This window comes from Lampetra planeri, chromosome 15, assembly GCF_965212315.1.
Source record: "Lampetra planeri chromosome 15, kcLamPlan1.2.h2, whole genome shotgun sequence".
Taxonomy (NCBI): Eukaryota; Metazoa; Chordata; class Hyperoartia; order Petromyzontiformes; family Petromyzontidae; genus Lampetra; species Lampetra planeri.
In genome coordinates this window covers 10,305,371-10,318,761 of record NC_136121.1, presented here as the reverse complement: position 1 = coordinate 10,318,761, position 13,391 = coordinate 10,305,371, and the positions used below count along the sequence as shown (strand labels likewise).

At 51.5% G+C, this 13,391-nt stretch overlaps 1 protein-coding gene across 1 annotated transcript in view; it reads left to right on the top strand.

Annotated features, from left to right (window-relative positions):
- LOC144722714 (uncharacterized) overlaps window positions 1-12,879 on the top strand; it is a 48,349-nt gene extending 35,470 nt beyond the window's left edge. Inside the window, exon 3 of the mRNA XM_078601049.1 lies at window positions 12,762-12,879. Coding sequence (XP_078457175.1) covers window positions 12,762-12,860 — 99 coding nt within the window. The 3' untranslated portion in view covers window positions 12,861-12,879. The remainder of the gene's footprint in view (window positions 1-12,761) is intronic.
- The last annotated feature ends 512 nt before the right edge of the window (window positions 12,880-13,391 follow it).

Sequence of the window (13,391 nt, the reverse complement as noted above, 5' to 3'; positions counted from 1 at the left end):
ATTTTATAGTGCTGTGTAATGTATAGTGGAGTGTATAGGGTAGTGTATACAGTAGTAGTATAGTGTAATGTATAGTAGTGTGTATAGTAGTGTATAGTAGTGTAGTGTGTATTTTAGTGTGTGTAGTAGTGTAGTGTATAGTAGGGTGTGTATAGTGTAGTGCATAGTAGTTGTAGTGTATAGTAGTGTATAGTTTGGAATAATGTATAATAGCATACCCGTCAACCCACAACGTTTAACCCCGTATTCTTGTGCAGGGAAATTAAGTTTTCAGGTCCATACGGCGTACAGCCGTTTCAAGGGGCACGGGGTGACCAATAAGGTCTGAGTTGGTATTTAATAAGGTAGGGCACTGATAAGGGGTTGACAGGTTTGCTGAATAACTCTTTAAACAGGAAATCTGGCACGCACAATCTCGCATAACGCTCCCGGACAACGGCTTTCTCAAGATCTCGGCGAAGTCCGCCCGTTCTGGGTGAAAACCAAAGTAACAATTAACATCACGAGGACTATTCGCCGCGGGATTTTAAACATTAACAAAAAAAAAACCTTCTGGATGCTCTCGGCTGTAACGCCCGAGAGCGATTTTGTTTCCAGAATAAACGAGCGGACGCCTCGCCACCGACACTCCCAGTGCGAACATTTGATCGGGAGCCGAGGCGCGTCTCCCTCCACCACCACCACCACCACGTGCAAAAACAAAAACCTCCACCGAGGCAGCCCAGGGAAGAAATTCTCAAAGCGAAAAATAACGAGATGCTTCACGCGGCTCGCCGCAGCGTGGCCCAAGGTGGCGGCAGCGTGGGGGCTCAGTCGACGTTGCGCCGATTGAGCCGTTGTCGATTTCGTGCGGTGGTAGTAATAGGAATAATAAAAAGAAGAAGAACTGCACCGACGGTCCCCCGCTTTTTACGATGCAAAGCTTTCCAGGAAAATTGGGGGGGGGGGGGGGCGGTGGGGGGCGGGCGTCGTGAACGGGAGAGAGCCTGTACTGTTGTAGTGACTTCGCAGCACGCAACGTACTTATAGACGTGACCGTCACGTCCTGCCAGCCAGCCAGCCAGCCAGCAAAACTTTCTTTTTAAAATATAGAATGAAATATTCTTAGTTCTCTTTTATTAATTTCGTGCAGTTTATTGTTGCATTTAGCTATATGTATAAATGTTTTATATCAGTGTACTGGCCGGGTTGAAAGGTGGGGGGGGGGGGTGACGTCAGCACACACGAACCCGGCTCCACGCTCTGGATGCGGTGACGTCATCACACAGATGTGCGCGGACTGGTGCGTCAGCCAGGCAGCCAGCCAGCCAGCAAAACTTTTTGTTTTTAAATATATAGTTCAATGATGATAATGAGATGTTACAGCACTTTGTCAATCCATTCACAAGGGGCTGTGTGTCGGTCAACGACCATTGCTTGCGTGCGAATATAACCCAAAGTATATAATAACCCAAAGTATATAATAATAATAATAACCCGGTGCTAAATATCGAATAGCGTTCCTGCTGGAGACGCGCTGCGCCGTGATACCACGACACATCGTGCAGCGGCTATCGGCGTGTCCAATGTGTATCGGTATTTATAGGTACTCCCGGCAGCACTTGCCCGGGGAGTCCGATGCAGGCTATAACGGGGACCTTCGTCTTTGTGAGTGTGCGTACCAGGCTTACGGACGAACGTGGTGCTGACCGCCAAACCCCTCGTGTGACGTGCCGGCCTTCATAGGTGCTCGCTAACAGCGCTTGCCCCTACAGTCTGTTGAAGGCTATACGGGGGATCTTTGTCTTTGTGTGTATGGGGAGCGGTGGTGCAAGTGGATAAGCACAGTGCGCTTACAAATCACGGCCACGCGAGTTCCATTCCACCCCACGGCCAATAAGCAGTGCCGGATTATCCTGGTAGCACAAGTAGCTACTACATATGTGTTGCCGGGAGTACCTAAGGCGGTATAGTACTATTGTAATCGAGCAAGTGCAGAATCACTGGACCGGAATTGATAGCTTGAAAGCATTTAGCGTGGGGCCCTTGAAAGTGTGGGGCCCGTAGCTACTACAGATGTAGTAGTTACTACACGTGTAGTAGCTACTACAAATGTAGTAGCTACATATGATGTGTAGTATACACGTGTAGTAGCTACATCTGTAGTAGCTACGGGCCCCGCACTTTCAAGGGCCCCGCGCTAAATGCTTTCAGGCTATCAATTCCCGTTCAGTGATTCTGCACTTGCTCGATTACAATAGTACTATACCGCCTTCAACGACTGGGTGTTTAAGGTTAGCGATTTGTCGTATTATCTGGCTGTATAGCAAATGAAAAAATACAATTACTTTACTATGCAAGTAAAAAAGATGTGTGTTTTCATATTTACGTGTTTTTTTTTTATTTAAGGCCCCTTTGCAATATTTGCTACAGGTCCCGCGCTAGCTTAATCCGGCACTGCCAATAACAGTTGCGAATAATACTTGAACCAGTCCTGGGCTCTTCCCCTAGGTCGACTCCGCCATAAACCTGTGCCGTAGTTGCGGTGTGTTCGACATCGCGAGACGAAGGCGACCGGGGCGTGGTGTTGGCCACCAAACCCGTCTCGTGCACAGTGCCCGCTTTACAAAGGTGCTCGTTGAACAACCGCGTGTCGCAGTCGTCAAGTCGAAAAGGCGACACGGGGATCTTGGTCTCTGTGCGCGTGCGTGCGCTTAACTTTGCCCGCGTGATGATGTTCAATCGAGAACGCCTCCAACTCTTTCGTTTTTATTGAAGAGGCGAACCCCCCCCCCCTCGCTAACGTGAAACACATTGGAGATGACCGGGCGCAGATTACCTACCAAGGCAGCTCCCCCACACGTCACCTCTCGCTCTCCCTCTCTCCCTCTCTCGCTCTCTCGCCCCCCCCCCTCTCCCCAGTATAGCCTGCAAGAGACTGTTGGGGCAAGTGCTGTTAGCGAGCACCTATGAAGGCCGGCACGGCACACGAGGGGGTGGTTGTCCAGAACCACGCCCCGAACAAAGACAAAGATCACCCGTATAGCCTGTAAGAGATACTGTTGGGGCAAGTGCTGTTAGCGAGCACCTATGAAGGCCGGCACGGCACACGAAGGGGTGGGTTTCCAGAACCACGCCCTGAACAAAGACAAAGATGACCCGTATAGCCTGTAAGAGATACTGTTGGGGCAAGTGCTGTTAGCGAGCACCTATGAAGGCTGGCACGGCACACGAGGGGGTGGGGTGGCGATGTTTACTACACACCGCACCAGGTACTCGTTTGAAGCTGAGTCGACCTAGGGGACGCCCAGGACCGATTCAGAAAATCGTTACCGGTTTCGGCCGTGAGCGGCAATCGAACTCGGGTCGGCGGGTTCGTAGCGCAGCGTAGCGCTAACCGCTACACCACCGCTCCCCACACGAACACACACACAACACACACACATCACACACGCGTACGCAGGCAATCCCCATTCGCTCGCTCTCTCTTTTTTTTACGATCAGTGGAAACAAGAAGATGCTCGGTGTAGTCAGCACTTTGCTTCGTTCATCATTTCTTTATGTAAACCCCCACCTCTCGCTCACTCTCTCGCTCACTCTCTCGCTCGCTCTCTGGCTCGCTCTCTCGCTCGCTCGCTCTCTCGCTCGCTCGCTCGCTCGCTCGCTCTCTCGCTCACTCTCTCGGTCACTCTCTTGCTCTCTCTCGTTCCCCGTCTCTCGCTGCCGGGGGTGGGGGGGTGCCCGGGGTGGGGGGGTGCCCATGAACAGTTCAGTTGCTGCTGCTGCTGTTGGCGGCTCGCACTTTGCGAGGGTTCGCGCGGATCAGGATGAAACGCGCTGCCCTGTCACGTCGGAGAGGCCTCCTCCTCTGCGTGGCCGCTTCTGACACTCGTGGCCCTCCGCTCTGGCGATAATGAGACGCACATGGAGTAGTAGAGAGAGAGAGAGGGAGTGGGAGAGCGTGGGAGGAGAGAGAGAGGGCAAGGGAGGGAACGTTGAGGGAGGGGGAGATGAGACAGGAGGAGGAGGAAGGTGGTGGTGGTTGGGATTAGAGGAGAGACGCGAAGACCCGGGAGGCGATGAGAGGAGGATGGCAGGGCGGAACGAAGAGCGGAACGAAGAGCGGAACGGAGGGCGGAACGGAGAGCGGAGGAGACAGAACGTGGGGGCAGAGGATAGAGAGGAGGGAGATGTGAGCGGAGGAGAGAGGGGGCGAGAGGGGAAAGGACAGCGGAGGAGAGAGGGGGCGAGGGGGAGAGAGAGGAGAGGGTCGCTGGTTCGGGATTTAATTTCGCCTCCGGTTCGATTCTCAGAAGGCGTGTTGGAGCCAATAACGAACTCTGGATGTTGAACTTCTTTCGCGCCGTACGTAGCCGACTGCGTTAATCGGGCAATACAGATCACAGACCCTTCGCCGACTTCCCACGTCGCGTCGACCAGTGGGGGTTGTTTGACCATACTTCACCACGCTTGGAAATACGAGTGGGTGAAGCGGTGGGGGCGTGATGGGTTGGTCCAGAGACACCGTCCGCCGCTGGGGCCAGCGGTGGCCGAGAATTGAACGCAGATTGTAAACTCATTCGTTTAGAACTGCGTTTTTGCGTTTAGTCTGTTCTTCTTCCCCCGCACCTACATACGGCGCGAAAGAAGTTCAGCGCACATACAGGTTCATAGGACAGTGCGATAACCGCTTCGCCACCGCTCCACCCATCGAACCGAATGCAGAGGTCGTATTTCGACGCGGGCACTCCAGGTGTGTTTGTGGTGACACCAAACGCACCCTTGACCCCGAGCGAGTCATCACTTTCACGGTGCCGGCAGAGTGCCTCTGGGCTTCACGATGGACGAGTCCGGAAAATGAGACCTCACCGAATGGAATATTCAGTGAGAATCCAGGCGTTAGTCCCCCCCACCCCCCCCCCCCCTGAATTAGTTTCTCAAGCGCAGTGAGTTGGTGGTGTCAGCCCTGGCAGAAATGTATACTTAGAGGCGTAACATTGACTCCATTTTGCTGAACGGCGAGTGCTCGAGTCCCCCAGAAATTAAACATTTACTTGTGACTGACGCGTGGCGAACACGCGGACACTCTCAGCAGGGCACGTGACGCGAGATGCACAGATGTCTGATTGGATGGCGGGAGTGGTGACGCGGTGGTGACGCTGATTCGCTTCCCGGCCACGGCCGACATCAGTGGCGAGTTCTGTCCCGATCCCCGTCACCGACCCGCACTCACCAGCGTGGTGAAGCGTGCGGCAGTATGTTTGTTGAACTTCTTTCGCACTCTACGTAGCCAAGCATGATAATCGGAGGTGCGGGGGATAGGACAACAAACTGAACACAAAAAGCAGAAATTAGTTTTCAATCGAGATGATGATTTAAAAGTGCGTAGCTCCAGTGGCTTCCTAATATCGGACGGAAGAACGTTCCAGACGGCCGCAGAAGCGTATCTGATATCGCGCGATGCAAGTGACCGTCCTTGTTCGATGGCCGGCCAGAAGCCGCTGCCGCCGCTGCTGCTGCTGCTGCCGCTGCTGCTGCTACTACTGCTGCTGCTGCCGCTGCTGCTGCTACTACTACTGCTGCCGCTGCTGTTGCTGCCGCCGCTGCTGCTGCAGCTGCTGCAAGGATGATGATTGGAGTGCGCGTGCTGGTTGATGTTCCTTGACGACATCGGCGAGGGTATCGTGGTGAATGTGCGGCGAGCACTTTGTGTGTCCTGAGTGCGACCTCACAATAAAGTACGGCCAATCAACCCCCACGACCGATTCCGGTGTGGTGAACCCCTTATCCAGCAGTGGATATATCTATTTATTTATTTATTTTAAAGGCTGTGCATGCGTATTTATTAGTTCTGTCAAATTGAAGCTGTGTCAGAATTACTTCTGTGCCACCTCTTTCCGGCGCGTCCCCCTCTCCCTCTCTCTCTCTCAGCACAAGGTGATTCACCGCTCGCTCGCTGCCAGGGCCCTCAACGGGAACTGGGAATTGAAATACCACCGAGAGAGGAAAAGAGCAAGAAGCCGCAGAGCCTTGCAGACACATCTGTGCTTTATCAGCGCAGCAATTCAGAAGCATCCAGTCATGACGCTCGCGGCAGCTCCCTCCGCAAACTGCGGATAAAATGCAGATGGCTTTTAAACTCCACTTGAAGATGCAGTATATATAAGCGCGCTCGTGAAGTTTATGGAGATGTTCTGAGACTCGGGATGCTGCCACGATGTGACGGTTCGGCAGCACGCGCTGGGACGTCTGTGGAAACGAAAGAGCTTCATTGCTCATCGGATTCCTCAAATTTAAATAAAGATTCTGTCTAAATAAGGACACTGGACTTGTGATCCAGAGGTCGCCGATTCTATCCGCGACCTCTGGCACTTGAAGCAACGAGTCGGAGTCTCCTAAGCACTCCCCTCCCTCCCCTCTCCTTTGCCTGCCCAACGGGCGAGATGTTAACTACCTCGCCTGGTATGCAGGAGGTCGTGGGTTCGATCCCGACCCTGTCGCCTGCTGCTGTATATTTGGAGTTTGCGTGTCTCTCGCTCTCTCATCATCATCATCACGGTGGCTTTGAGATGTTAACTACCTCGCCTGGTATGCAGGAGGTCGTGGATTCGATCCCGACCCTGACGCCTGCTGCTGTATATTTGGAGTTTGCGTGTCTCTCGCTCTCTCATCATCATCATCACGGTGGCTAGGAGATGTTAACTACCTTGCCTGGTATGCTGGAGATCGTGGGTTCGATCCCGACCTTGACGCCTGCTGCTGTATATTTGGAGTTTGCGTGTCTCTCACTCTCTCATCATCATCATCACGGTGGCTAGAATATGTTAACTACCTCGCCTGGTATGAAGGAGGTTGTGGGTTCGATTCCGACCCTGACGCCTGCTGCTGTATATTTGGAGTTTGCGTGTCTCTCGCTCTCTCCTCATCATCATCATCACGATGGCTAGGAGATGTTAACTACCTCGCCTGGTATACAGGAGGTTGTGGGTTCGATTCCGACCCTGACGCCTGCTGCTGTATATTTGGAGTTTGCGTGTCTCTCGCTCTCTCATCATCATCATCACGGTGGCTAGGAGATGTTAACTACCTCGCCTGGTACGCAGGAGGTCGTGGGTTTGATTCCGACCCTGACGCCTGCTGCTGTATATTTGGAGTTTGCGTGTCTCTCACTCTCTCATCATCATCATCACGGTGGCTTTGAGATGTTAACTACCTCGCCTGGTATGCAGGAGGTCGTGGGTTCGATTCCGACCCTGACGCCTGCTGCTGTATATTTGGAGTTTGCGTGTCTCTCGCTCTCTCATCATCATCATCACGGTGGCTTTGAGATGTTAACTACCTCGCCTGGTATGCTGGAGGTCGTGGGTTCGATCCCGACCCTGCTGCCTGCTGCTGTATATTTAGACTTTGTATGTTCTCCCCATGGTCGCATGGATTTTTTTCCGGTCCTTCTGCTTTTCCCCTCCATATTTAGAGTCAACGTCGTGCGTTCAGAGTATTTGGCCGCTATAAATTTCCACGTGATGACAAAGCCACTTCGTTGAGCTATCATTTGTGGCGAGGTCGCTTCTGAAAAAGAGCCACGTAGCTCAGTGTGGGCCTTACCTGGCCAAATAAACATTTGTTTAACGGTTAGTCGACTCGGCAGGTTGCGTCTGGTGGGATAAAGTGTGGGTGGCTCATCTTTTCAAGACGTCTGGCCCAGTGTGTTTTCAGTTTCAGTTGCATTAGTATAACCCTGTGAGCAATGCGGATCTTGACTCGGGTGCAACCGCAACAAAACAAAAACATGAACAAGAAACATCTTAAAGTGACTGCACGCAACAGAAAAATCCAGGAAAAAACTGCAAAGTCTTCCAGAAAAAAACACCGCATTTCAACGCTGTGTTCAAAAATCCCAGTGGGATGCAGGTCAAACAATAACAACCATAAGACAATTTAGATTAAAGTTATCAGGCTAACTCTGTACCACAACAAACTGTGTGGGAAGAATAGGCGAGATATCCGTACAACATCAACTCTTTGAGGGACTCTCTGGAGCTCCATCGTAGTGAAGGCCCCTTTTGTCCTTGCCCGTGTAATTTTTGAAAGTTCAAATGTTCACGTGCAATTTGCATTGAGGACTGTGTGTTGTCATGGTGTCGTCTGAGACTCTTTTTGCTGTTGTTTTGCTGCCTTGCCCAACCCTGACAATTGATATACCTGTGCCATTGTAAATTAGAAACTTTATTTATTTTTTATGAATTTACGTCTAGTGATTTGCTTACATTTCCTATACTTTACACTCCCATCGTTTATTTTAGTTTGGCATTGTTTCTTTCTTGTGACTTTCTGACCCCGTGCCCCAACTGGACATCGGTGACACAGAGCTCCACAGCACTCCAGGATCAAGACAGCTTCTGATTGATTTCTGATCAGCAGTGGCGTGAGCCAGAGATTTGCATGGCTGCGAATTTATCTCGTGTTTGGAGGAGTTGGCAAAAAAGAGGCCCTCGCCCCCCAATCCTCCAGTGGCGGTTTTCGTGGCACCAGGTCGAGGAGGCAATGACTTCCGTTTTGGGGTTTTTTGTTTTTTTTTCCAGCCAGGGTCCGATGTCGCGTGTTGCCGAGCTCCCACCAGGCCAGAGACGAAGTCAGACGGTGTCAGAACACTGCGGATTGTCACTTGGGTTTCTCTGTGCGAGTCTATGGGTTTCTCTGTGCGAGTCTGTGGGTTTCTCTGTGCGAGTCGATGGGGTTCTCTGCGAGTCTGTGGGTTTCTCTGTGCGAGTCGATGGGTTTCTCTGTGTGAGTCGATGGGTTTCTCTGTGTGAGTCGATGGGTTTCTCTGTGTGAGTCGGTGGGTTTCTCTGTGTGAGTCGATGGGTTTCTCTGTGTGAGTATGTGGGTTTCTATGTGTGAGTCGGTGGGTTTCTCTGTGCGAGTCGATGGGTTTCTCTGTGTGAGTCGATGGGTTTCTCTGTGTGAGTCTGTGGGTTTATCTGTGTGAGTCGATGGGTTTCTCTGTGCGAGTCGATGGGTTTCTCTGTGTGAGTCTGTGGGTTTCTCTGTGTGAGTCGATGGGTTTCTCTGTGTGAGTCTGTGGGTTTCTCTGTGTGAGTCTGTGGGTTTCTCTGTGTGAGTCGATGGGTTTCTCTGTGTGAGTCTGTGGGTTTCTCTGTGTGAGTCGATGGGTTTCTCTGTGCGAGTCGATGGGTTTCTCTGTGTGAGTCGATGGGTTTCTCTGTGTGAGTCTGTGGGTTTCTCTGTGCGAGTCTGTGGGTTTCTCTGTGCGAGTATATGGGTTTCTCTGTGTGAGTCTGTGGGTTTCTCTGTGTGAGTCTGTGGGTTTCTCTGTGTGAGTCTGTGGGTTTCTCTGTGCGAGTCGATGGGTTTCTCTGTGCGAGTCGATGGGTTTCTCTGTGTGAGTCGATGGGTTTCTCTGTGTGAGTCGATGGGTTTCTCTGTGCGAGTCTGTGGGTTTCTCTGTGCGAGTCTGTGGGTTTCTCTGTGCGAGTCTATGGGTTTCTCTGTGTGAGTCTGTGGGTTTCTCTGTGTGAGTCTGTGGGTTTCTCTGTGTGAGTCTGTGGGTTTCTCTGTGCGAGTCGATGGGTTTCTCTGTGTGAGTCTGTGGGTTTGGTTGTGAATCTACGGGTCTCAATCTGCGCCGATAGGTTCCCATGAGTAAGTCTAAATGCGTCTTATGTAAGTCTGAATGTGTCTTATGTAAGTCTGAATGTGTCTTGTGTAAGTCCGAATGTGTCTTATGTAAGTCTGAATGTGTCTCATGTAAGTCTAAATGTGTCTCATGTAAGTCTGAATGTGTCTTATGTAAGTCTGAATGTGTCTTGTGTAAGTCTGAATGTGTCTTATGTAAGTCTGAATGTGTCTCATGTAAGTCTGAATGTGTCTTATGTAAGTGTGAATGTGTCTTATGTGCGAAGCCGCTGCGAGCGAGGTTATTTACGCTTCATATCCCTCTGCAAAGGAGGTGTGTGTATATTGTGGTGAGCTCGCTTCTCGTTATTGTAAACATCGTATTCAGCGCTGTCGATGTGTGCTAACCAGCGCGGCGAAGTAAGGTCGAACAACGCCAGCGATCGACACGGTGCGGAGAGAGGCCTTCATCCAGCCGTGACTTGTCGAGGCCAGTAAATGATTTATGATTCTTCTTCTTGGTTCTTTCAGTAAAGTCATCACGTAGAATGGAAATAATAAAATAATAAAAATAAAACATAATAAAATTATTCTCACGACGTTCCGGCCACAACGCAGGCAGCCGTCCTCAGGTGGAGAACAGGTCTAAATAGACGCTACAAGCCTGGGGTGTGTCATTCAGACTCTGTCTTCTCGACAGACCTGTTCTCCACCTGAGGACGGCTGCTTGCGTTGTGGCCGAAACGTCGTGAGAATTATTTTATTATGTTTTATTTTTATTATTTTATTATCGCCCTTCTACGTGACTTTACCGAAAGAACCAAGAAGATGAATCCTTGCACTCATGACAGCTTTAAATCGAAATTTGATTTATGATTGTGTCTCTGCACTCTGGCAGTGTACGGCACGCATATCGGGCGTCACCCAATTGCTTTTTGTGTTTTAGTATTTTTTTGCCCTTCTCCCCGCACCTCCGATTAGCGCGGTCGGCGCGAGAGAAGTTCAACACACACACACGCACGATGCTTACGTACGCACGTACTATCCCCGTGTAGCCGAACGTAGACGGAGGAAATGCACAGAGGCGTCTTGGATTTACCGCTAGAAAAGCGGTTACTCACTTGGGTCACGGTCCGGAGCACAAACTCTAACATTGACCCCGTGACCCCCTGGCGGGGGAGGGGGTGGGGGGCTGTGGGGGAGGGGGCAGGAGAAGCTGCCCCACACCTATAGAGACTTGCAGCGATAATTCTCCGTAAGCGGTGGTGGGGGGGAGGGGAGGGGGGTTGCTTTAACGGCGATGGAGTTTGTTGCAACGGGCGCCCGATGGCTCAAGGAAATCAAAACACAGCCAGATTTATGGTGGCCTCTGAGTTTTGGCTGAGCGTGTCTGCGAACGGGGAGGGGATCGGCTCACGATAGCTGCTACCACCGCTGCCGCTTGTGCTGCTGATGCTGCCAGCTATGAGTGAGCTGTGTGGCCGCGTGAGTTAGACAGACGTCTGTTGCGGAAGCGCGTGACAGCATCGGGGGATTGATGGTGTTGGCATTCATCACCGTGATTAAACTGGTTTCCACGTCCAGTTGACAACGACAAAAAGTGTCTTTTCGCGTGTTTTTTTTGTTATGGCGTGGAGGTTTTAGTCGTTTTGTTGTCGCTCTTTGTTGGGTGTTGTAGTTGTGGGTTGTTGTGCTGGCTGGCCCAAAAGTTAGGACACATAGGGTTATTAGACTGGGTGGCCCAAAATTCAGGACACAGGGTTATTTTACTGGGTGGCCCAAAAATCAATGTGCCGTTGCAGTTCTTTGAAGTCATTTTCTCCAGGGCTGTTTTCTCATAGACGCGAGAGCTGTAGAATTTCCCGGAGTGATCCTCAAAAGCAGAGGTGGAGTGCAATTGTTAGACAAACAATAATGGGAACACCACGAGATATTCCTAACAGAGACAAAGATCTCCCGTATAGCCTTTAACAGACTCTTGGGGCAAGTACACTAATCACACACACACGCACACACGCTTGCATGTGTGTGTGTATGAAATATATTATATGGAGAGCGGTGGTGTAGTGGTTAGCACACTGCGCTGTAAACCAGACGACCCGAGTTCGATTCCCGCTCACAAACCAACAACATTGGCAGATATTTGTACCAGTCCTGGGCCTTCTCATAGGTCGACTCAGCCTTAAATAAGTGCCTCCCGGTGCAGTAAAATATCAGCGCTGGGGAGACAAAGGCGGCCGGGAGTGGTGTTAGTGCTACTCGCTAATAGCACTTGCCCACAATGTCTCCGATGGCTACACGGGGGATCTTTGTCTTTGTGTATATATGTGTGTTTTTGTATGTGTGCGTTTGTGATCTTAGCGTTTGTACCTATGTGTATCTGTGTGTGTTTCTAGATGTGTATTTACGTGTGTATGTGTTTCTATATGTGTATTTATGCATGTATATGTGCGTGTATCTGTGTGTGTGTGCGCATCTGCATGTATATGTTTGTGTATGAACGTGTAGTTATCTGTATCTAAGTGAATCAGAATATATATTTATACTGCTGGAGGAATCCGATGAGCAACAAAGCTCTTTTTTCACAGATGCCCAGTGGGAGCACGGGGTAAGGACGTTACAACAACAGCACAAAAGCACAATAGTAGTGCAAAAATATAAGAATGGTGAACAAATCTCCAGGAAACAACTGCAAATAAAACCAAACCATCCCCATCGTCCCACGCAAAACCTACCAAGGCATCATTACCTGTGTATCTGCTCGTGTGTATATCTACGTGTGTGTGTTGACATCGCACCGGCTACTCGAATGACGAGTCAAGTACCTGGGTGTGCGATGGGTTAAAGAGCTTTACAGCCTATCGGATTCCTCCTGCTGTCTAAATTAAATATTCTGAGTCTGAGATGAACGTCGCCACCAGGGAGAGAAAGACGGCCGGGACGCGGTTCCTTCGTTGTGAGCCTCATCCGTTCGATGCCACTCGCGAACAGCACTTGCCCTCCTCCCCAAAACAGCCTGCTCAAGGCTATCCGGGTGATCTTTGCCTGTGTCTTTGTGCGCCGGGCGGGCGGGCGGGCGGTGGTGTAGCGGCCACGAGATGTTTGTTTATTATTGTTGTTGTTGTTGTGGCTCTCTCCGCGCGCAGCAGGACGAGATAAAGCGCGGAGCGGCGAGCAGCGCCGAGAGGAAGAGCAAAGGACGCACGGGGTGGCCTCAGCACGTGTGGGCACTCGAGTTCCAATGACCCCTTCACCCCCCCCACCTCCACCCTACCCCCCTCCCACCACCACCCACCCTACCCCCCTCCCACCACCACCCACCCTACCCCCTGCTGCCCTCCAGCAAAGCCAAGACAGAGACCAACAACCCCCCCACCCCCAACGCGTCGGGCTTTCGCGACCAAACTTATCCGTGGCAAGCGAGGTGAGGCCCAGGACCGAGGTTCGGGTATTCCTCGCCGCACGTTGGCCGTGAACGCGGGAAATGGAACTCGGGTCGCAAACCTACCGCTCCGCACGGCCACATAGCGGACAGAGACAAAGCCCCCCCCCCCCCCCCAATACTAGCCCCGTGTGGCCTCCAACAGACTGTTGGGGCAAGTGGCTGCGAGCGAGTAGCGGGCACCTGTGAGCGCCGCCACTGTGGCCCACGGCCAAATGCGACAACCACGACCACAACTGCGATGCCACCACCACCGCCACCACCGCCACCACCGCCGCTGCTGCCGCCTTCTCGTCTGCAGTTGTGCATCAAGACCCTCTGCGGCTCAGGTCTC